We start from the raw sequence: 25,078 nt of genomic DNA, 5'->3' as shown, positions 1-25,078 counted from the left end.
GTGTCATCCTGTTGCCCAATATTTACACTCCCCACAATTTATTTTTGGATATGTCAGTGGCTTCATGCCAGTCACCATTATTACACCAAAACTCATCAGGGTGCACTTTCTACACTTGCTCTTCATAGGTTTCTGTTTCTTTTATGTCTTAAACTTTTTCTTTTAGAAAAATGCTAGTCTTCAGCAACACTTTATGTCATTGTATTGAACAGTTTCTTTTTAAAGACTTCCCTTGGAGAGGTATTGAGGGAACCTTCAAATAAGATCTTTTTTGTAAAATACAGGAAGAGCTGTATTTCTAATAAATATTAAGTTGACTTCCAATTAACATTTTATACTCTTATTAATGTTTCACAGATTGTTTCTGTTCAACCAGTTTCAGAACTTCATGGAAAAGTTGAGTGGTAGGTTGGGTAATAGGGTAACATAATGGGAGCCTTTTTTCCAATGCTGGCATGTGAATAAAATACCTGCAAATCATAAAAAGAAACAAAATAGAGAGCTTTAAAAATAAGACTTTTCACACCAGTCACATCATTAAATACATACTTACTGGCATAGGGCTGTTGAGTGTGGGAGTTTAACCCACAAGACTGCCAACATTTAGCCCTCCAATCTCCTCCATTTGTGACCTAGAAGACCTCTGATATGTGAGCCTTTCAGCTCACTGAAGCACTTTACTTCAGCAAAGAGAGTGAACTGCATTAATAATGTATCAGTTATCAAAGCATCAATAAGGAAGCTAGGCCTGTCCTCACCACAGTGTGAGCTGAGACTCTTGCCTCTCGTTTTCACGGCCATACACAGCGGGGAGTTTAAATGAGTCAAGCTGGGGTGAGTGAAGCTTGGTCCCCCACTAGGACCAAGTCGAGGGAAGAGGAGAGTTTGTCCCCACGGCCTCAGTGAAGTACAGTTGACCCTTGAACAACATGGGTTTGAACTGTGTGGATGGATCCACTTGGGCTTGGATTTTTTTCAGTAAGTGTATATAAATATAGGTGTAGAACACTGCACAGACTTGTGTTGGAGTGGATTGCCTGTCCTTACATAGGCACAAGGCGATGCTTAATATAAAATTGATAATGTGTGAGTTCTCATAGTACTGTTTATAACTGCTTTCAAAGACTTACATACCATACAGTATGCTTCTCTTTCTTGTAATTGGAGAAACTGTTTCAGCCTATCACCACAGGTGTTTTTTTTTTTTTTTTAAGTAACAGTGTTTCCAATACTATATTATGAATATGACTATAACACTGTGTGCCATAAACATTTTATTATGATTCATTCATTATTGTATAAGCCAGGTTACCATGAAGCGATCATATTGCTGCTGCTTTGTTACCAATGCATGAACCATTAGGCCTGTACATAAATATAAATTTCTTTTTCACATTATCTTTTCATTTCTTTTGCCTAGTGATTGTAATATGTGTAACATCTACAGTGCTTTGTACCACTTAAGACAAATTAATGTAGATACTTATAGATAGACAGTTCATCTTTTAAAGACAACATGAACTTCCTGTATCAATAAATATGATTTTCTTGATAATATTTTCTCTAGCTGACTTAATTGTAAGAATGCAGTATATGATACATATAACATACAAAATATATATTAATAAACTTTATGTTATCAGAATGGCCTCTGGTCAAAAATTGGCTATTTGTTAACTTTGGGTGGAGTCAGAAGTTATGTATGGATTTTCAACTATGTGGGGTGTGGCATCCCTAGCTACAACACGGTTCAAGGGTCAGCTACTATAGGAAAAAACCAGGGAAGGGACAAAAGTAAGAAAATCTTTAGCTAGACTCTTGGACGGCTTCAAGCATTGCTTCTCAGCCCTGGATGCGCATTAGCATCACCTAGAAAGTTTATTTTAAACACCAGTGCCCAGGCGCACCCCAGACAAACTGAACAGGTACAACATTTCTATATGTGAGACTTGGGTGTCACATGTAGGAAGGCTAACACTAAGGACAAAGAGAGGAGACAGTGGCAAACTAAACAGTGTGTTATCTACCTAAGAGGGTAGCTGCTTTTGAGCCCTGGCCAATTATTTTCATGTAGGCATGTGACACTGTTGTTGCCATTGTTCTGATTTTTAAATGTGTGTAACTATTTTTAAGACATTGATTTATGTGACCCATGCTACAACATGGATGAACCTTGGAAACATCATGCTAAGTGAAAGAAACCAGACACAAAGGCCATATGTTGTGTGATTCCATTTGTATGGAATGTCCAGAACAGGCAAATCCACAGAGACAGAGAGTAGATTAGCGGTTGCCGGGTGCTGGGGTGTGACAGCTTCATGGGTAACAGGCTTCTTTGGGAGTGATGAAAATGTTCTGCAATTAGATAGGAGTGGTGGTTGCACAACATTGTGAAATGTATTAAAAGCCACTGAGGGAATTCCCTGGTGGTCCAGTGGTTAAGACTCTGTGCTTCCAATGCAAGCGGCCTGAGTTCGATCCTGCATGCCACACGGTGCAACCAAAACAAAAAAGTAAAAAAAATAAAGTCTTGGCAGTTCCCTGGTAGTCCAGTGATTAGGAATCAATACTTTCACTGCTGTAGGCCTGGGTCAAAAAATAAAGTCTTTAAAAATAAAAAGCCACTGAATTGCACCCTTTAAAATGTTTAAAATGGTGAATTTCATGCTATATGAATTTTACTTCAAAAAAAGTGAGGAAAAAATTAGGTCATATGCACCAACTCATAGTGGGGCAACCAAAACCCTTTTATGGGAACCAGAATGGAACCTATGCTATAAAACCACATGGAGGAAAAACAGGATTGACACTGGCCTGTAAAATTTTTTAAAGCAAATCTTTAGGCCACACATGCCTTCCCAACCTTGTATGTCTGTCTCCATCCAAAGTAATAACAAAGCTACGCCTGCTGCACCCTTTTCATCTTAAGTTAGACACAACCTGGGTTTTGTTTTGTTTTTCTCTTTAAAGGTGCTAATGCAAAGCTACACCGCTAAGAGCATTTGGCTTTGCCGGCCTATAAATAGAAGTAGGAACCCCTGAGGTGCAGAACAAGCTGGCTGATGATGAAACAATGCTCTCTGCTGTTCTTTCTTACTGTTTTGTTATTGAATGTAAGAGAAGGGTAAATGAAACAACAAAAAAGAAAACCCTAGTAACTGCATTCATCATTCCTCCTTTATCAATTGTTTTTCTTTCCCCCAATGACTGGGTTAATTCACAGTCAATTATATTGTCTCCTTCAGTAGGGTTTCTTACTTTCAGTTATTCACATGTTAAAATCATTACCAGTTCTGCAAAATAGATGCTGGTTGCGATAAAGACAGTGAGTGAGAAACAGTCCTTCCCAGAGAGCTCTGATGATTCACTGGTCTCTTCTGGCGCAGGAATGTACTTCAAGTGGCAATAGTTCTTAGACACCCCCCAACCCCAAATCCTACCTTACCACAGTAAGGTAACTATTTTATCAAAGTAAAATATTATTAAAAACAAACATTAGAATTTCCTACCTAATCTTCTAAATATTGGGTCGTGTTGTAGTTTTGCATGAAGATAAAAAATGAGTGGATTTTGTGGCAGATGAGAGTCAGACTTTTTCTTACCTGAATTCTTCTCTGTAGTTGTTCCTAATATACTCAGCTAAAGTCTTGCTGTACTGCAGGCAGCTCTTGAGGATGTAAAACTGCTGGTACAACAAAACCGCTCGGCCAGGACTTAGCAGCTGAAATGAAGCTGAAAGGCCCTTCACCACTTGTTTCACAATACTGGCCACAAAAGTAATCTAGGCAAGGGAAACACAGTTACACGCACGCTGCATGCTACCTGCAAGGGCACCTGCTTAGCTGGAATCTCAGCTAGAAATCTAGGCTGAAGTCCTCGCCACCCTGACTCCCTGATGCCCTTGCATTGTGCTGTTTCTTACTAAATTAGTATTGAGAGAGCTCCAGACCACACACCAACTGGGTTTGCCAGTTGCCCCCCTACCAACTGGATCAGAACCAGACCTGACTGTCAAAGGAGTCTGACTCCAAAGCAGGAGGAGAACATTGAAAGCATAAATTTAGGCTACTGTAAAAAACAGAAAGGAATACTACTGCCCTTTCAGGCTCTAGCCAGAAGGTCATTCTGGATGCTCATTAAATTAGCACTAACAAAATTTGCCTTTTCTATTCACGTGGCTACTGACCCTTCCTAAGTATGGCAGGTGATCTGAAGTTTCCCCAACCCAGATCCATTTACACATATTGACTAAATTTTGTGTCAGGCAAATGCAGATTGAGATCAGAGAGTCTGGAGCAGGGAAACAAAGCAATGCCCATTGGGAATTAAATTTTTAATTTCTTTAGCATCTTGCTGTAATCAAGAAAGAGAATCAGCCAGAGCTGACTGGCCTGCAGGTATATTCAATGATTCCACCAGTTTCCCTGCTTGCAAATTTCTCTCAAATGGTCTGTTTCTACCCAGACTCTTTAGAAGTAGGTTAATACTGCAGTTTTTAACACTGTTAGTGGTCCTTTTGCCATCTTTCATCCTGACGTTCTTTATGGTCATAGGCTGGCCACATACTCAGCTCAGTTCCTTTGGTGAACTAACCCTAGAGGTTGACAAGAAAACTTTCCTGTCGCTTGGAGTTCTTAGGACCCCAGATTCCACACAGTAGTTTAGATGATGAGGTCTACAAACACCCCACACAAAAAATAAGGGTCTTGCATCGTGCACATATGAGCTACTGTTGCTGGGAGTGGCTGTAACTTTACAACACTCTTTGAAGTGGGCCTGAGACTGGTTAGAGTCTATGTCTGCTAAAGGACTCAGATTCCTGGCTCAATCTCTGTATAAGGCAGTTGGCTGTACTACTGACAAGTGTACCCTCCGACTGCAGTCAGGTTTTTATATATTTATGTCAGAGATCTGGCAACTGGATTCCCTAAGACAGACTCAACATCAAAATAGCTCAAAGCAGGAAACCACTGATGGTTAAAAGAAGCATGTATGGAGAGAGAACAGAATACTACATGTCAATCCTCCATTAGCAACAAAAATTTAGTTTGCATTACTACCTTTTGAAAAGATTTCCAATTAAATCAATGTTGACTACACGGACGAATACATGAATGAATAAAGGGAAAGTAAGTTTGGGGAGATGAGAAAGATTAATGGATAAAGCCTTTCTTAGAGTTAATTCAGCAGATATATTATTTAACATCTATTATGTGCCTGGCACAAAACACAGAGCTCCTACCCTATGGCCCCTTGAGTTTCGGAAGAAAGACATTGTATCAATCATGATAGACTAGGGTATGTGATGGTAATAAATCTCGCAAAATATCAATGCTTTGTTTAACACAAGGAAGGTTTATTATTTGCTCATGCTGTATGTTCCTTAAGGATCAGTAGGGGTTTCTGCTCATTGTAGTCACTGGTCCGCATTCCAGGACCATATGGAATGTTACTAGTCACCCTATCAGAAGGAAAAAAAAAAAGGCAGGAAAGCATACACTGGCTCCTAAACCTTTGGACAAGAAGTGACATAGGTTACTTCTGCTCACATTCCACTGGCCAAAGCAGAAACAGAGACCCACCTAATTTCGAGTTGGTAGGGAAGTGTACTGCTACTACTTGCCTGAAAGGAGAGAAACCCAGAATATATATGGACACTAATGGCTACCACAAGACAGAATCAAATAATAACACAAACAGTGTAGACTGCAACAATAACAAGTCCTGTGTAGAATAGGAAAAAGTTGCCATGCTCTGACAATGTGTGTCCATGATGGAAGAATCTGATATAACCAGAATGGGAGAATCATCACCTCCATCCCACACGAGGAAGGGGCACTGAGGCCTGAAGGATGAGGAGTTAATTAGGTGTAAAAAGAAGGAAAAAGTGCTTCAAGCAGACAGACAGAGGGAATGGTAAGGACCATGTGATGGAGTTGGGAGTATCAGGGTGGGCAGTAGGTATGAGACCCACATAGCTAGCAGAGTGAGGGACCAGAGGAGGCTTCAGGGTCATAACATGCACAGCCTTGTAGGCCATATTAAAGTTTTTAGTCTTCATTTATTATGAGCACGAGATTTAAAGCAAGTGATGACATAATCAGATTTTTTATTTTGAATAGATTCCTTTGACTGTAGTCTGGTGGAAAGATAGGACAGACCACGTAATGCAATTAGAGTGTCGAGGAGAGAGATGGTGATACCACAGACCAGGGTGGCGGCTGCCAGGACAGAGTGGCCACAGTACTAAAAGTGTCCTCATACTCACCAACTCACACTCACTGTTTAAGATGAATGTTCATGTTTTTCACTTAATTATACAGCCAGCGTTTTAAAATTCTATTTCCTACATATAGCTTAGGGCTTTTCATTAAATAAAAATCACATTTAAGATGTTATTTCAATATCTTAAACATTCAGGCCCCAAATAGAAAAACATTTTATTTTGACTAATAAAATTACCAAATGTACATTTTCTTCTGTTTTATAAACTTCTCCCCTTATAGAGAAATAGTCGTTAATTAAGTACAAGAGCATCTGTTTCATCAGCCTTTTTTGATCTGTTTCATCAGTTTTGTTTCTGCTTCTAGAAGGTACTTACTATGGGAGGACAACGTTGTAGAAACGACATTATCCAGCTAATAGCAAACTTTGTTGACTGCAATCCAAGATTTCCCTAAAAAAATGCAATGAAATAAGCAAGTTATATTCATGAAGTTCAAACCTAGCTAAAAAGATATTCAGTTTCAAATACATTTTATCCTGATTAATCAAATCTTTAAGATGAGTATTTAGGAACATAAGCTAGATGAACACTTAAGAACAATAGTAGTCCTGTCATTTAAATCACCCAATTTTGGAGGTTATCTCTAAGACAAGCATTTTAATTATAGAATATATATATCATATAATAGGGCTTCCCAGGTGGCTCAGTGGTAAAGAATTACCCTGCCAATACAGGAGATGCGGGTTTGATCCCTGAGTTATGACGATCCCCTGGAGAAGAAAATGGCAACCCACTCCACTATTCATGCCTGGGAAATACCATGGACAGAGGAGCCTTGAAGGCTACCATGCATGGGGTCACAAAAGAGTCAGATGTGACTTAGTGACTCAACAACAACAGTATATATCATATAATGATCATGACATATAAGATAATGACACAATATGGTATGTATAATAAAACCATTGTACCTGCTGAAAGACAAGAAGTATCTCATACAAAAGTGCTGTAGCTGTATCTGTATATTCCAGGATAAGCTTCTGTAACTAGAATTTTTAATAGTAATCAATGCAGTATCATTGGCAGAGCCAGAAAATAATCATTTCTTCTGGTTATAAAAAGAACTTATGATCAGTAGAAAGTATTAGTGTGGTTAATTTTCTTGTTCTGTTTGATTCAATCATTCTCAAAAAAGTGGCTCTCATAAAATGCCTGCACATATAATAATGGCTAAGAAAGTGGGAAAAGAAGGAAAAGAAGATACGGCCTACAGAATAATACTGACATGCAAAAAAATGCACACTGATTTGATCTGAATGCACACATTCAGATCAACCATCCTGCTTCCTTTCAAGAATGTAGAAATATACTCCCCAGAATTGAAGTAGGAGATTCTCCAGGGAATTAAGTCTTATGCCCAACTTGAAGGATAACTCCTTCTGTGGTATGGGTAAATGTAAAGTTAGAGACATTTTGTTGTTGTTGTTCTCAAGAAATTCAAACAATTGGTGAAGCTGTCTCCTAGCCTACAGGCCACTTGGTGCATGGGAACTATGTAGGCATGCTACAGGCCCCACATTTTCCCTAACAGTATCCTTTGCAAGGAAGAGTTCTAGTTTGAAACCACCTGCTCTATTAGACCTTGGAACCAGAATTTATATAATCTGCTCAAGGTTTCATTCATAGCCCAGGTGCAAAAGACCAGCAGGTCCGAAAACAGGAAATTCAGACCTGTCTGTACTACTCACTGGATGTTTTCATGTGGAAATATCAAAGGCAAATCAAATAAGCTAATCTAAAACCAAGCTCATTATTTCCCCTTTAAACCTCCTATTCTTGTTATGGCTGTTATTTGTCATCCAGGCCAGAATCTAAAAGTCATCTAATATTAACTCTTTATATTTTTATCAACTCAGTTTCCTAAAAATTTCTGGAATCTTTCCTCTTCACAATTACCATCTTCCTTTTTTCATTTATTTATTGAACAAACATGCATCAGACACAGTACTCATTGGAGTCCCATACTGTACTAATGGAGAGTAACAGAGACGTGGTTACTGCCCTGGTGGAATATACAAGGGCTTCCCTGGTGGCTCAGAGGATAAAGGGTCTGCCTGCAATGCAGGAGACCTGGGTTCGATCCCTGGGTCAGGAAGATCCCCTGGAGAAGGAAATGGCAACCCACTCCAGTACTCTTGCCTGGAAAATCCCATGGACAGAGAAGCCTGGTAGACTACAGTCCATGGGATCGCAAATCTAGGGGGGAACAGATATCAATCTAATAATCACATAAATAAATGCACAGTTATACACTGAGACAAGAGCTGTGGAAGAAAGGCACAGGAAGTTAGGAGAGCTCTAAAAAGAAAGCCTAGTGTTGTTTGGGGGTCAGAGAAGGCTTGCTTCTTGGCCCCTATCATCCCTCAGCTGGACTACAGCACTAGCTTCTTAACACTTCTGTCAGTCTTGTTTCCATCCTCTTTTATCCCTAATCCACTCATTCCAGTGTTGAAATTGGTACTGCAGATGCTCCATATACAGTCTGTAATAATATTTGATGTTATATTTGACCAATTAATGCCTGTCTCTTCAACCTATAAGGGCAGAAGTGGTGTCTATTTTGCTTTTTATTTGCAGCCTGCTGCCTAGAACACTGTTTAGCTCATAACAGACACTCAATAAATATTTATTGAATAGATGAGTGAATTTAAGACCTTTCTAAAATAGAACTCTGATTGTGTGTCCAAGAACTATCAAATCATGTCCACCCTTTAAAGAAATTCTGTGTTGGCCTATTCAAAATAAACTAATAATAACCTGATTTATTCTCTCAGAGTAAGTACATTATCAGTTCAGTTCGGTCACTCAGTCATGTCCGACTCTTTGCAACCCCATGAATCGCAGCACGCCAGGCCTCCCTGTCCATCACCATCTCCCGGAGTTCATTCAGACTCATGTCCATCGAGTCCGTGATGCCATCCAGCCATCTCATCCTCGGTCGTCCCCTTCTCCTCCTGCCCCCAATCTCAGCATCAGAGTCTTTTCCAATGAGTCAACTCTTCGCATGAGGTGGCCAAAGTACTGGAGCTTCAGCTTTAGCATCATTCCTTCCAAAGAAATCCCAGGGTTGATCTCCTTCAGAATGGATTGGTTGGATCTCCTTGCAGTCCAAGGGACTCTCAAGAGTCTTCTCCAACACCACAGTTCAAAAGCATCAATTCTTCGGCGCTCAGCCTTCTTCACAGTCCAACTCTTACTTCCATACATGACCACAGGAGAAACCATAGCCTTGACTAGACAGACCTTAGTCAGCAAAGTAATGTCTCTGCTTTTGAATATACTATCTAGGTTGGTCATAACTTTTCTTCCAAGGAGTAAGTGTCTTTTAATTTCATGGCTGCAGTCACCATCTGCAGTGATTTTGGAGCCCCCAAAATAAAGTCTGACATTGTTTCTACTGTTTCCCCATCTATTTCCCATGAAGTGATGGGACTGGATGCCATGATCTTCGTTTTCTGAATGTTGAGCTTTAGGCCAACTTTTTCACTCTCCTCTTTCACTTTCATCAAGAGGCTTTTTAGCTCCTCTTCACTTTCTGCCATAAGGGTGGTGTCATCTGCATATCTGAGGTTATTGATATTTCTCCCGGCAATCTTGATTCCAGCTTGTGTTTCTTCCAGTCCAGCGTTTCTCATGATTATTACTCTGCATAGAAGTTAAATAAGCAGGGTGACAATATACAGGCTTGACGTACTCCTTTTCCTATTTGGAACCAGTCTGTTGTTCCATGTCCAGTTCTAACTGTTGCTTCCTGACCTGCATACAGATTTCTCAAGAGGCAGGTCAGGTGGTCTGGTATTCCCATCTTTTTCAGAATTTTCCACAGTTTATTGTCATCCACACAGTCAAAGGCTTTGGCATAGTCAATAAAGCAGAAATAGATGTTTTTCTGGAACTCTCTTGCTTTTTCCATTATCCAGTGGATGTTGGCAATTTGATCTCTGGTTCCTCTGCCTTTTCTAAAACCAGCTTGAACATCAGGGAGTTCACGGTTCACGTATTGCTAAAGTCTGGCTTGGAGAATTTTGAGCATTACTTTACTAGCATGTGAGATGAGTGCAATTGTGTGGTAGTTTGAGCATTCTTTGGCATTGCCTTTCTTTGGGATTGGAATGAAAACGGACCTTTTCCAGTCCTGTGGCCACTGCTGAGTTTTCCAAACTTGCTGGCATATTGAGTGCAGCACTTTCACAGCATCATCTTTCAGGATTTGAAATAGCTCAACTGGAATTCCATCACCTCCACTAGCTTTGTTTGTACTGATACTTTCTAAGGCTCACTTGACTTCACATTCCAAGATGTCTGGCTCTAGATTAGTGATCACATCATCATCATTATCTGGGTCGTGAAGATCTTTTTTGTACAGTTCTTCCGTGGCACTTTGATACCTCTAATATTTTAGTAAAACTTTAAACAAACATGTAATGCTAAGTTTGCACTACTCAGATAGGTAAGGAAATGATAAACTAAGACAAGAACCTTAACCCTGATATATCTCTAAGACAGTGCTTTTTTACCCATTAGACCCCTGCTGTGAAATTATATACATAAATATCTTACAGAGACAGATATAAACAGATTTATCTAATATATACAGAATACTGTTTTCTCAGTATGCATACTTTAAAACATATAAAATGGATATAATATTGATGAATAGCTATCTAAGTTTTGAAGTTAATAACAAAATATTAACTTTGATTTAATTATGTTTCTATATTCTAGAACTCATGGTCCACATAGAAGAACTTGTATATATTGTAATTAATGTATTCCAAAATTTTCATCTCACCTCAGCATCAAAAGACATCTCAACTGAAGCTGAGTCAGCCACCAACTGGATGTCAAACACAGGACTTGATTTTGGAATCTGAGGCTCACTAATTAAAATTACCAAAAGGTTAAATAGTGTTCCCCTGAAAAAAAATAAAGGCACTTAGTGAGTTAAGTTCAGAAAGAAAAACAGTGACACCAAGTTTTCAGGCACTGAATGTAATTATATTTAAAAGTATGAAGGACTGTGGACTGTTTATTTTAATTGAGGTATAATTGATTTATAATATTAGTTTCAGGTATACAATATAGTGATTCAAAAATTTTATAGGTTATACTCCATTTATACTTATTACACACTATTGGCTATATTCCCTGTCTTGCACAATATATCCTTGCAGCTTATTTATTTTATACATAGTAGTTTGTACCTCTTAGCTCCCTACCTCTATTTCGCCCCTCCCCCCTTTCCTCTGCCGACTGGTTAGAGCACTTAGTTTGTTCTTTATATCTGTGTATCTGCTTCTTTTTTGTTAGATTCACTAGTCTTATTTTTTAGATTCTACATATAAGTGATATTGTAGAGTTTTTTGACTCTAGAAACTGTTTGTAACAAACCATTTCAGAGGTTTATTGTTCCACTAAAGATCACTAGCTATTAGTGAATAAAAGTAGTATTAAACTTCAGGTCTTTCAAATGCAGTGTACAGTCCCCTAATATATACTAATAACCCACTTAAATGTTACTGCATATTTGAATAATATATCATACTATTTGAAAATAAAAAGGCTCACACACACAGAAATCACAATTCATAACATGCTTCCTGAGAAGCTAGGTCAGTAATCCCATTTTCATACGTATAGTACAACCCCTACAAGGTTGAAAAAAAGCTGAAGGCAGACCACTAGAAAAATCCATTCCCTAATTGAAGACACTATCAGAGAAGCTTTGACAGAGAGGAGCAATAAAAGAATGTACATATAGGACTATATAGAAATCCTCTATATTCTTAAGCATACCTTTTATAATAGAATAAAGAAGAATATAAACAATCTTATTTAGTAATATTTGAGGCTGAAACTCCAGTACTTTGGCCACCTCATGCGAAGAGTTGACTCATTGGAAAAGACTCTGATGCTGAGATTGGGGGCAGGAGGAGAAGGGGACGACGGAGGATGAGATGGCTGGATGGCATCATGGACTCGATGGAAGTGAGTCTGAGTGAACTCCAGGAGTTGGTGATGGACAGGGAGGCCTGGCGTGCTGCAATTCATGGGGTCACAAAGAGTCGGACACGACTGAGCGACTGAACTGAACTGAACTGAATCTTTACAGTCATTTAAATTATTACCATGATACGTTTACCAAAATTCTAATAAAAGTGCGATTCCCCTCCTTTCACCAACTCAAAAAACAAATCTAGTTCTCATATCTGCAAAAGAAGTTAGCACATTGTCAGTTACCACATTGCTCAAAAAAGCAGGATATGTCCTACAGGATATTTGCTAATGTTTTATTCAGGCTGTTTTAAAACAGCCAGTTTATTTTCAGAAGACACTTCTCAAATCAACAAAATACTCTATTTAGAAGCTTTCCTGATACTAAGTTTGAATTGACATTCCATTCACTGTAATATTTAATTATAGTCCTTTATTTTCAGCAACAACTTTTTTCAAACTATCATATATCCTAGGCTAAAGGGAGGAACTCTCAAATTCTGAGTCACTGAGGTAAGTTGAATACATGACTTCAACCATAAGAATACTTTAAAAAAAGGAAGGATTATAGCATATTTCAAGAATACAATGAAGTGGGTTGAACTAATAAAATCTCTACTTATGAAAAAAATAAAGAGGAAAATGCTGAAATGAATAAATGTTTTTTATTTGCTCAAATGGAATTTAATTTTAAATCTATCCCTTCTGCCATCTATTCCTTCTGCCAACTCAATTTAAAATCCATTAAGTCAATAATAGATAAAAGAAATTTTATTCTAAAATGGTATTTCATCCTGACTTATAATAGACACCTTAGGGTTGACATCACACCCTTAAAAATGGTACCAAGAGTTTGATACTTTTATTGTTTAGATTGTTATTATTCCCAATGTAAGATTTTTTTTAATGTATTACAGTATTTTAAAGTACAGACGTTGAAGGGCACATTCATGGTCTTATAAGTCATTCTGTGTTATTTTGGTAAGCAGAATTTTAATATGGCTTCCAAGATTTGCATCCTGTAGTATATACACTCTATATGACCCCTTCCCTAAAGTATGGTCAGGACCTGGGAACATATTAGGCTTTCATTCTCGTCATTAAGTTATATTAGATGAGAAAGGTGAAGAAATTTTGCAAATGTAATTAAGATCCCCAGTGAGTTGACTTTTGAGTTAATCAAAGAGAGATTATCCTGAGTGGACCTAAGCTAATGAGGCGAGTCCTTTAAAAGAGAGTTTAGGCCTTTTCTGAGCTCAGAGATATTCTCCTGCCAAGAAGCAAGCTGTCATGAGCTTTACAGCTATAAGGAAATTAATTCTGCTAACAACTACCCAAATGAGTTTGGAAGAGGGCCCCAAGCCTGAGACTGCAGCCCCAGCCAACCACCTTGATTACAGCCTTGTCAGACCCCGAGCAGAGGAGCCAGCTAAGCTGTATCCAGATTTCCTGATCCACGAAACTGTCAGATAATAAGTGTATGTTGTTTGAAGCCACTAAATTTGTGGTATTGGGTTGGTCAAAAAGTTCATTCGGGTCTGCCTGTAAGATCTATGGAAAAAGCCAAATGAACTTTTTGACCAACCCAATAATTTGTTACATAGCAACAGAAGATTATTAGTTGTATTAGACATTTACTGTGCTAGTTATTGGTACAGATAACATGATTTGACCACTATGAATATCAAAATTGACTGAAAAGTTAGTATTACAACCAACTATAGCAATATACTATATGTACCAAAGGACATGAGAAGAATTTGTTGTCTCAGGAAAGAAGCTTGATACAGTAGGGCTGATGTGGCAGAACCAAGTTAAGACAGAGCAATTAAAATGCAACACTTTACAACAGAGATTGGTAAGAATGATTTTCTCCAATTGGGATAAAGAAAAGTAGAGACCAAAAGGTGGACAAAAGGGGTAATGTGATTTAGCAATCATTTCAGTGTGGGAGAAGACATAAATATCAGACATAATTTTGAATCTCTCTCTTGGATATTGGGAAAATGGCAGTATCATCAACTACATAAAGAAGTATGCAGAGAAAAAAAAGTATGCAGAGAAAATAGCTGTATATTTTCCTTGTATGCTCTAGAGTAGGGGTCAACAAACTATGGCCTGCAGACACAATAGCCCAGAGCCTCTTTTTATAAATAAAACTTTTATCGGAATACAGCTGTGCCCTTTCCTTTGCATATTGTCTATGGCTGCTTTTGTGACAATGGCAGAATTAAGTAGTTTCAACAGAGACTAAGTAGCTTTTTGCAGAAACATTTGACCACCCTGCTATAAAGCATAGTATGCCTATAGTCCTTGACACACAGCAAGTTGCTTCAGTTCAGTTCAGTTCAGTCGCTCAGTCGTGTCCGACTCTTTGTGACCCCATGAATTGCACGCAGCACGCCAGGCCTCCCTGTCCATCACCAATGCCCAGAGTTCACTCAGACTCACGTCCATCAAGTCAGTGATGTCATCCAGCCATCTCATCCTCTGTCATCCCCTCCTCCTCCTGCCCCCAATCCCTCCCAGCATCAGAGTCTTTCCAATGAGTCAACTCTTTACATGAGGTGGCCAAACTACTGGAGCTTCAGCTTTAGCATCATTCCTTCCAAAGAAATCCCAGGGCTGATCTCCTTCAAAATAGACTGGTTGGATCCCCTTGCAGTCCAGGGGACTCTCAAGAGTCTTCTCCAACACCACAGTTCAAAAGCATCAATTCTTCGGCGCTCAGCTTTCTTCACAGTCCAATTCTCACATCCATACATGACCACCGGAAAAACCATAGCCTTGACTAGACAAACCTTTGTTGGCAAAGTAATATCTCTGCTTTTCAATATGCTATCTAGGTTGGTCATAACTTTCCTTTGCTTAAGATATGCTAATGACCATTATCAGTAAAATTTATTTGTAAAAGTCTCTAATAAATAGCCTGGACAAAATAGTACTAAAAGTTCTTATTCTTCCTTCAGGTTCAAATGTTTCAGAGTCTACGGTGCTCCTCCTTCTTCCACCTTATGATGCAAGAAATGTAGATATACAGTTGATTGAAAGGGTGGGAGGAAATTAAGATTTTAGCCAGACCATTGCCCAAGGATATAATTCATAGCCTATAAATCTCATAAAAAGGTCAAACAGCTAATATGGAAACACACACTTTCTGTGGCAAAGAATGCTATTGTCCCACACTATACATTCTCCCATTCTTCCTTTGAATAACAGCTGTCCCACTGCCATCTAAAGTTTAGCTAGACACACAGAAGTCCAACTACAGACACGTTTTGCAGCCTTTTTTGCGGCTAGAAATGCCGTATGCCTAAAATTCTCAGCAATAGAAGGAAAGCAAAACTATTACGCAGTCCATGGGATCTCAAAGAGTGGGACACGACTCTGACTGAACAGCAACAACAAAAGTCTTCTATGCCTTGCTTTAAAAAGAAATTTGGGAAGCTGCTCTATAGCACAGGAAGCTCAGCTGGGTGCTCTGTGATGACCTAGAGGAGTAGGATTTGCAGCTTTGGGGAGGGGGGAAGGGGGAGTAGGTGAGAGGGAGGTTCGAGAGAGGGGATGTATGTATACTTACAGCTGATTCACGTTGTTGTACAGCAGAAACTAAACAGCATTATAAAGCAGTTATACTCCAATTTAAAAAAATAAGTAAATAAAATATATTCCTAAGTAAAAAGAAGAAGAAATTTCCTTGCCCTTCCTGATTCCCACAGGGTGTGATGAAGGCAAGAAGTTCAGCCAGCTAACCATGAGGACAAAGATAGCATGATAGAAGACAGTAGAGCAACAAAAAGGAGGAAACCTAGGTCTCTGGCTGATCTTATAGCAAAAAGTGTGGCTCTTTACTCTGGACTAATATGTGAGAAACATGTAAATTTCTCTCTTCTTTGGGACACATATTTTGGAGTAACTTTATTACACCTCTTACCCTCCAATATTCACTCCAAGATTGCATGCATGCTAAGTCGCTTTGGTCGTGTCCAACTCTTTGTGACCCTATGAACTGTAGCCCGCCAGGCTCCTCTATCCATGGGGTTCTGCAGGCAAGAATACTGGAGTGGGTTGCTATGCCCTCTTTCAGGGGATCTTCCCAACCCAGGGATCAAACCTGTGTCTCCTGCAGTTCCTGCATTGCAGGCAGATTCTTACCACTAAGCCACCGGGAAAACCCCTTGGTCTTCAGATGACGACAAAAGACGAACTTAGGATAACAAAATCTTTGTGCCCTCAATAATCAGAGAGAACTCAGTATATACCAATTAATCTGTTCATCACAGAAGGAAGTGAGAGACAAAAGAGTTTAATATATTTACAAAGGGATCAAGCAGAGAAGTCAAAGAATTATGAGTTCTGGAAGACACTCGAAAGAGTAGTTAGTGGGTTGCAGCTACAAGATCTCAATTTTTAAAAGGCCTTACTTCTTAGCTGCTAATATGTTCAGGCGCAATGACTCAGTTTCTGTTTCTCTGAACATCCGTCCCAGAGTCTGTATAATTTCAATGCACACCCTGTAAAACAAAGAGGAAAATGTCACAGAAATGGCATGACTTCATTATGAGTTCAGAATTTCACAAAATCAGTAATCCTTAATAGAATTACATTCAGATACCCATTTTTTTAAAAAGTATAGGAAGGAAATTCTATATATCCAATTGCCAACATTGGTTGCAAGCCTATTCTGTGATGGCTACATGGTAAGTACTCAAAAATATTTGTTGAATGAATAAATTAATAAGTGCATGTCAAGATTACAAGTCATTATCATATTGATTTTTGTACTTATTTTTTGCAAAGTGTTAATGATAATCACACTTTTAAAACAAAATTTAATCATTTTAACTGTTTCAAGTAGGTAATTTTTCAAAATTTCAAATGTAAAAATGGGGATAAGTAAAAGGTGTCTTTCCTTCATAAACTGATTTTTTTTCTCCTTTGGGGACAGCCAGTATTACTAGTTTCTTGTGTAGTTTTTGACCATACAATTAGAACAAAATAAATGCTATTTTTAAAAATCTATGTGAAGCAAAATTTGCAGCATTATTTATCATTAAAACAGTACATATTTTGCCTAGTGCCTTCCATTTATTTAACATCCTAGGGAAAAAATATCTGTGATTAGCCAGTTAGTACTTACACCAGCTCATCAGCCCTTTGGCTTCTGTTGTGAAGTGCATTCTTATCCCTAGACTCTGGCAAGTATTCATGAAGTTTATTCACTAGGAAATAGAAAAGGTCACTGGTCTGTGAAAGCAAGCAGGAAAGAAATGGTAATTAAGTTCAGTTCAGTTCAGTTTAGTCGCTCAGTCTTGTCTGACTCTTTGCGACCCCATGGGCTGCTTCATGCCAGGCCTCCCTGAGTTACCTGTTTGCAAAACTGTCAATTCTTCCACAATAAAAATAAGAAATTATTTGTTCTTTGATTAGGGAGAAAGGGATTTACAATCTCTCTCATTAATGCTGCTGCTGCTGCTAAGTCGCTTCAGTTGTGTCTGACTCTGTGCGACCCATAGATGGCAGCCCACGAGGCTCCTCCGTCCCTCGATTCTCCAGGCAAGAATACTGGAGTGGGTTGCCATTTCCTTCTCCAATGCATGAAAGTGAAAAGTGAAAGTGAAGTTGTTCAAGTCGTGCCCGACTCTTAGCGACCCCATGGACTGCAGCCTACCAGGCTCCTCCGTCCATGGGGTTTTCCAGGCAAGAGTACTGGACTGGGGTGCCATTGCCTTCTCCACTCATTAACGCTAGCATAACCCAAATTGAAAACATACTTTTACTTACAACCAGGAGACCACTGTCCTGCTGAACAGAGCCAGAGCTAAAAATAAGCAGGTGATGCTGGGAGATGACTTCACCATTAATATTGAAGATCAGCCAGAAGTAGGTATATAATTTAGGCAAGTCATTAAGTCATCTTGGAATAACAGCGTTAAATGGGGGCCACTATATGTCTGGCCTTTCCAAAGTAATATGGCTTTTGTGAGAATATGTCTAGAAAAGCACTCATTGTGAAATGTTTACTAATTCAAAAACAAATGAATGGCAGTGGTACAGCCTGTGAAGATGGTGCAGAATGATTTTAATACTTCTGTTAAAACAGTGGAAATGTAGATTGCCATTTCTGCCAAAATAAACACTGACTTAAGAGTGGGGGAAACAATTTTTTGTGTGTTCCTATCCAGTCTCATGAGATAATCGAGCACGACAATAAGCACTGGCCCATGAAATGAGGCAAGTTGGTACTAATGAGAAATAGGATGTAATTGCTTCTGTTTTCTATTTCTCTGTTGTTCCTTTTCTCCCCAGGACTTTTTCATTCACTTGTGGCAACCTAGACTCCTTGTTTAGACAGGTACATGTGTGTTCTTATTTAGTTAATGTGGCATGAGAAGAGGCTGGGATGGCAAGTGGAGAATGGGAAGGAAAAGAAGGGCAAATGGACACCTTGGCCCACTGAGAAGTGCTGGGATTTAGCCAGTGCCCTGGTGTATTAGCAGAGTACGGTAGCTTTACATGCTGACTCTGGAGCCAGGTTGCATGTATGCTCAGTTGTGTCCAGCTCTTTGCGACCCCATGGACTATAGCCCGCAGGCTCCTCTGTCCATGGGATTCTCCAGGTAAGAATACTGGAATGGGTTGCCATTGCCTCCTCTAGGAGATTGTCCCAACCAAGGGATCAAGCCTACGTCTTCTGCATTGGCAAGTGGATTCTTTACCACTTGAGCTACCTAGGAAGCACAGTTCCGCCACTGGGTAGCTGTAGGATGTTTGGCAAATTACTTATATATTCTATAGCTCTTCATCTCTAAAATGGGATTAATAGAATCACCTCATGAAGTTGATGTTAGGATTAATAAGATATTATTTGTAAAGCCTGAACAGTACTCAACATATTGTATGTGCTTAATAAATATCAGTGATTATTGTAATCGCCCACCTGCTCAGTGGTTCAGGAATTTTCATGTTTAAAATATCTTCCACCTACTAGCAACAACAGGGAAGAATCTCAAAAACATTATGTTAAAAGAAGCCAAACACAAACTCCAGTACAATTCCATGTAACTGGAATTCTAGGAAGAGCAAAATTAATCTATGATAGAAGATGCAATAGTTGCCTGAGGACATGGATCAGAGGAAACTGAGTGCCAGAGGGCACAATTTAGCCCTAAGAGGTGATAGGTGTAAGTAAGTGTAAGTGTTAGTCACTTAGTCGTGCCCGACTCTTTGTGACCCCATGGACTGCCGCCAACCAGGCTCAGATTTTCCAATCAAGAATACTGGAGTGGGTTGCCATTTCTTTCTCCAGGGGATCTTCCCTGACCCAGGGATCGAACCCGGGTCTCCTGCACTGCAGGCAGATTCTTAACCAACTGAGCTACAAGGGAAGAGGTGATAGAAGTGTTCTAAATCATGGTTGCTGCTGCTGCTGCTAGTCGCTTCAGTCGTGTCCAACTCTGTGCGACCCCATAGACGACAGCCCACCAGGCTCCCCCGTCCCTGGGATTCTCCAGGCAAGAACACCAGAGTGGGTTGCCATTTCCTTCTCCAATGCATGAAAGTGAAAAGTGCAAGTGAAGTCACTCAGTCATGTCCGACTCTTAGCAACCCCATGGACTGCGGACTACCAGGCTTCTCTGCCCATGGGATTTTGGGTGGTGTTTATACAGTTATATACATTTGCTAAAACTTTTTAAACTATGTGTTAAAACTCTTAAAATATATGTGCATTTAATTATATGTAAATTGGACCCCAGTATTTCTCTGAAGAAGATATACAAATTGCCAGTAAGCATGGGAAAAAATGCTCAACATCACTGACCATTAGGGAAATGTGAATCAAAATTACTAGATACACCCTAACACCCATCAGAATGATTGCTTCAAAAAATCAGTAAATAACAAGTCTTGGCAAGGAGTGGAAAAACTGGAGACTTTATGCACTGTTGGTGAGAATGTAAAATGGTACAGCTGCTGTGCAAAACAGTATGGCAGTGCCTAAAAAATTTAACAATAGAACTACTATATGATTTAGCAATTCTGCTTCTAACTGGGCTCCAAAAAGAATTGGAAGCAGGGTCTTAAAGAGAGATTTACACATCCATGTTCATAACAACATTATTCACAATAATTAAAACATGGAAGCAATCCAAGTGCTAATCAGTGGATGAATGAATAAATAAAATGTGGTATTACATGTCTGAAATATTATTCGACCTTAAAAGGAAGGAAATCCTGACATATCCTTTAACTTCAGTGAATCTGGAAGACATCATGCCAAGTGAAATAAGCCAATCACAAAATGATAAATGCTGTATGATTCCACTTACATGAGATGTTTAGAATAATCAAACTCATAGAAGCGCAAAGGAAAATCATGGTTGCCAGGGGCTCGGGGAGGAGAAATGAGGAATTATTGTTTATTGAGTATAGTTTCAGTTCTGTAAGATGAAAAGAGGTCTGGAGATGGATGGTGGTGATGGTTACACAACATGGATACATAACATTGATCTACACACTTAAAAATGGTTAAGATGGTAAATTTTATATGTTTAAAAACTGAAGGGAAAAAAACTTCATGAATAAAAAATGAAGGGTTGGGAAAGAACATATCTAGACAACTCTTTGGGGACTTCTTTGGCAGTCCAGTGGTTAAGACTTCAAGCTCCCAATGCAGGGGACACAGGTTTGAACCCTGGTTGGGGAACTAAGATCCTGTATGCCACATGGTTTGGCCAAAAAAAAAAGAAGAGAGAGAACTCTTTCATTCATTCATTGAACGTATAACGATTTAATCCAGCCGTGTGGCAAGTACTATGCGAAGTAATGCAAATAACATCTTAAGCAAAACAGACTAACTGGACATGATATCTGTACTCCTGAAGTTTTCAGTTTAGTCAGCCTATGAAAAAGTCTTTTCAAAATTTAAAAGTTTTATTGTAATAGAAGAATAAAAATTACCTAACAGAGGAAAATTATACCCCAATAAAGTTGATTTTTAAAAGGGAAAATGATACACAGTTGATCCTTCAACAACAAGGGGTGGAGGTTTGGGGGGAGTTAAAAGTGCTCATCCTCTTCACCATCAAAAATCTGAGTATAACTTACAGTCAACCCTCCATATCTGTGATTCCATACCCATGGATTCAACCACATGTGATCATGTAGTACTATAGTATTTACTGTTGAAAAAATTAACATATAAATGGACCAAGCAGTTCAAACTAATGTTCAAGGGTCAACTATATACATATTACTATAATTATATAATATTATGTTATTATATTATTATAATAATTATAGTAGTATAAGAATATGGCTATAATTATTCATTATACTAATTTTATTATAATTTACAAATATATATATAATTTCCCATCCTCTTACCCAAGAACCAAAAATTAGAGCTACCTCTAAGCTAATAATGTGGTGTATTCCTAACAGGGTCTGTCTAGCACAAGCATTTTAGATGATACAGCACTGCAGCATCATCCCTGCCTGCCTCAATGCTGGCGACACTTGACAGACTATTCCCTATAGCTACTATGCCCTCTGGTTAGGGGGATCAACCATCCCAATTGCAATTGGTCTAGCTTTTGTACTACAAGCAAGTGCAAGTGCCATGAACTTCCTCAGTCCCAGACACACTGGAACAGTTTGTTACCCTACTCTGGGTAAGCCAGGATGGTTGGTCATCAGACATATGAAGCACTCAGAATCTAAGAAGTATGGCAGCAACTATGTATGAGGCCAGGAGCCAGAATCAGCCTCATTAGCACAGTACCAGTACTAACCTGGGCTTCTCAATGCCTTCACCTAAAACTGGATGACACGAAGTCAGTCTTCCAGAGTAAGTCTGTAACTTGCCGGATGGGAGAGCTAGATCACTTTCACTTCTCAGAAGTCACCTTTTTAAGAAATTATTTTATTTATTTATGTCTGTGCTGGGTCTTCGTTGCTGTGCAGTCTTTTCTCTAGTTGTGGCAAGCAAGGGCTACTCTCTATTGTGATACTCAGGCTTCTCATTGCTTCTCTTGTTGCGTAGCACAGGCTCTAGGGTGTGTGGGCTCAGTAGTTGTGGCCTGCAGGCCTAGTTGCTCCGCAGCCTGTGGAATCTTCCTGGATCAGGGATCAAATCCATGTCTCCTGTATTGGCAGGTGGATTTTTTACCACTGAACCACCAGGGAAGCCCAGGAGTCATCTTTAACAAGATGAATGTACTCAGTGCCACTGAACTATACAGTTAAATATGGTTACGATAGTTTTGTATTATATGACTTTTACCACAATAAAATTTTTTTTAAATATATCAATCCTACACTTGAAAGTGTATTTAATTCTATTTTTGTTTTAGGGGAACATGCACATAAAACTTCTTGATATCTGCTTTATCTCACTGTCTTACACTTCTTGCATGCCAGGAGCTTCCCCTGACCTTCTCTCTTTTTTTCACTCTGTCAACCCAGCCCATGTGAGCTACCATCTGTTTGCTACTGCTCTCCTCTCTCTTCCATCTCCCTGTGATTACATCACAGCATTTCAAGCATCGAGACGATTGCATTAAATTTAATCAACATTTTTTTTAAAACAGCATCAGAATACAAGATATTTATTTCTATTTTACTTTATGCTTGAATATGCTACATTTGATAAACAGGTAAAACAAGTTTTAAAGATTAAAAATAAGACAAAACACCTACTTTCCAGAAAAGTCTTTTCAGAATGAAGTTTTTCTGGGCTGTTACTTTAAGTTCCATAATTAAACAAAGTATCTTCCTCAACGTGTTGTCTTTAAGAAAAAGTTCAGATTTAAGCTGACCAAAGTGTTTAATTTTCTCCTCAGATCTACAGAAAGAAAAGAAAATTTGCCATGAAAGAAAATGATAAGAAACAGCAGTTGAGAAATATCAACAATTACTGACAGGTATGTAAAACTTTGTTACTAATGAAATTTTTTCTTTGGTTCCCTGAGGCATTTTATTTGCATGTATGTATTACGTCCCTAAAAAAACAATTCAAGGACTGTTCCCTGCTGTGTGTTTTCATCTTGCTTGTTCATGGTCCTTGATGCCAGCTGAGGTTGTTGGTACAGTGAAACCAAACAGATGTGACAGGAGCAGGTTATTCTGCCATTTTCCCACATCTTTGAGTTGCATATCAAATCTGAAGCTGATCACTCCACACTTATTTAGCCTGTCTGTGAGGTTCCCAACAATCTTCCCAGCCCTATGATCATCGATTATTTCAAATTCGCCAGTGTAACCGTGCTTCATCATGGAAGATGACTTTGGAGCACAGCCTAATAAGAATTTGGCATTTGCCTCTCTTTGAGGCATTGTTGATACTCTTGAAAGCATTAGCGAGGACATTCATGGTGCCACCATCATGGCAGCATGGGAAGATGGCTGGAAGAGGACTAATGGAATATTAGTATAGTTTTGTACTTCTAACTTAATTACTTATCAGTAATGAAAACTGCTCCTTGTAGCCCTCCAGGCTCCTCTGTCCATGGAATTTTCCAGGCGAGAATACTGGAGTGGGTCACCATTTCATCCTCCAGGAGATCTTGACCCAGGGAACGAACTCGCATCCCCTGCATCTCCTGCACTGCAGGCAGATTCTTTCTTTACTGCTGAACCACTGGGGAAGCCTCTAAATCGAACTGTTTATTACTCTCCAAACACATTTCTGACCATGCCCCTTTACTCTAGCTGTACCTATCCCGAATCTTCTGTCCCTCTTTCATAGTCTATCTCAGAGTTTGTTTGTATACCATTTACCATAATCCATGAATCATATGTAATATTGTTTGCATACTATTTTTCCTTTAAATCAACTCATTTTTTCCTAGAGAAATTTCTTTACGAAGAAAACTTATTACTACTTCACAAGGGAAAAACCAGTACTTTTTGCTATAATTAGCAGGTAACTGTAAAAACAGCTTGAAAGCAACAAAATTGTAAGTTGATGCTCCCTATTTTGAGCCTGAAGTCTGCTCTCCCTTTGACAAAAGGGCAGATAAGTGTGTTAGAGACCTGCCTCTACTGGCACCAAGTCAAGAGATTCTCTCTGATGAGATCAGACGAGTTGGAAGAGAGAATCACTTTTTTACTGTGGAATTCAAAGTCATTTCATGCCATGTCAGAAAACCACATGAAGTCACCCCACATCATTGCCCCACGTCCATTCCACACTTCAGGAAAAGCTGGCTTTGCTGAAATGAGTTAACACCTTCTCCTTAGGGCTTTCCCTAATTCTACCAACCATGGAGACCCTCTTCCATAGCCTTTTTTCCATACTTCACTCCATTGCAGTTCTTTGTGTACTTGTCCTGGCCCCTCAGCTGATTTGCAGCAACTTGAAAAACCATTAACAGTTTGGATGTTGTTTCCATCTCCCACTGTGCTCAGCAATAACAACTGCACTTACCTAAGCACTGACTCTGTGGCAGGCTTTGGCCTGGGTACTCCTCATGGACTAGCTCACTCAGTGTCACTAGGTGGGCTGAGCTGGGAATTACTATCACGTTTACAGGACATTAGGTTAAGTAGCCTGTCCAAGCTCACACAACCAGTGATTCAGAAAAGCAGGGTGCAAAGTAACAGTAAGAGAGCTGTTTCATGTTCTGTGTAGATCAATGGAAATGTCTTAGAATTTCTGACTTAAGGTAAAAATATTTTTACCACTTACTGTAGAAATCTTGTTATCAGACATTTATTCCAATAATACTACATAGAATCTTGGTTCTTGCCCACTACCTCCCACTTTATTAAAAAAAACAAATCTAAGATGCTCTC

The 25,078-nt window shown here is 39.1% G+C and overlaps 2 protein-coding genes across 2 annotated transcripts in view; one reads left to right on the top strand and one right to left on the bottom strand.

Annotated features, from left to right (window-relative positions):
• Positions 1-343: 343 nt before the first annotated feature.
• C4H12orf56 (chromosome 4 C12orf56 homolog) overlaps positions 344-25,078 on the bottom strand; it is an 80,205-nt gene continuing 55,470 nt past the window's right edge. The window contains exons 6-13 of the mRNA XM_068971450.1: positions 22,982-23,126; positions 17,421-17,527; positions 16,705-16,794; positions 11,079-11,202; positions 7,198-7,272; positions 6,602-6,676; positions 3,603-3,781; positions 344-470 (exon numbers count right to left, since the gene is read on the bottom strand). Coding sequence (XP_068827551.1) covers positions 344-470; positions 3,603-3,781; positions 6,602-6,676; positions 7,198-7,272; positions 11,079-11,202; positions 16,705-16,794; positions 17,421-17,527; positions 22,982-23,126 — 922 coding nt within the window. The remainder of the gene's footprint in view (positions 471-3,602; positions 3,782-6,601; positions 6,677-7,197; positions 7,273-11,078; positions 11,203-16,704; positions 16,795-17,420; positions 17,528-22,981; positions 23,127-25,078) is intronic.
• XPOT (exportin for tRNA) overlaps positions 23,174-25,078 on the top strand; it is a 112,788-nt gene continuing 110,883 nt past the window's right edge. Inside the window, exon 1 of the mRNA XM_068969677.1 lies at positions 23,174-23,205. The gene's annotated coding sequence lies outside the window, so the exon portion shown is untranslated. The remainder of the gene's footprint in view (positions 23,206-25,078) is intronic.

Source organism: Capricornis sumatraensis, chromosome 4, assembly GCF_032405125.1.
Source record: "Capricornis sumatraensis isolate serow.1 chromosome 4, serow.2, whole genome shotgun sequence".
In the NCBI taxonomy this organism is placed as follows: Eukaryota; Metazoa; Chordata; class Mammalia; order Artiodactyla; family Bovidae; genus Capricornis; species Capricornis sumatraensis.
This window is presented reverse-complemented; position numbering and strand designations above follow the sequence as displayed.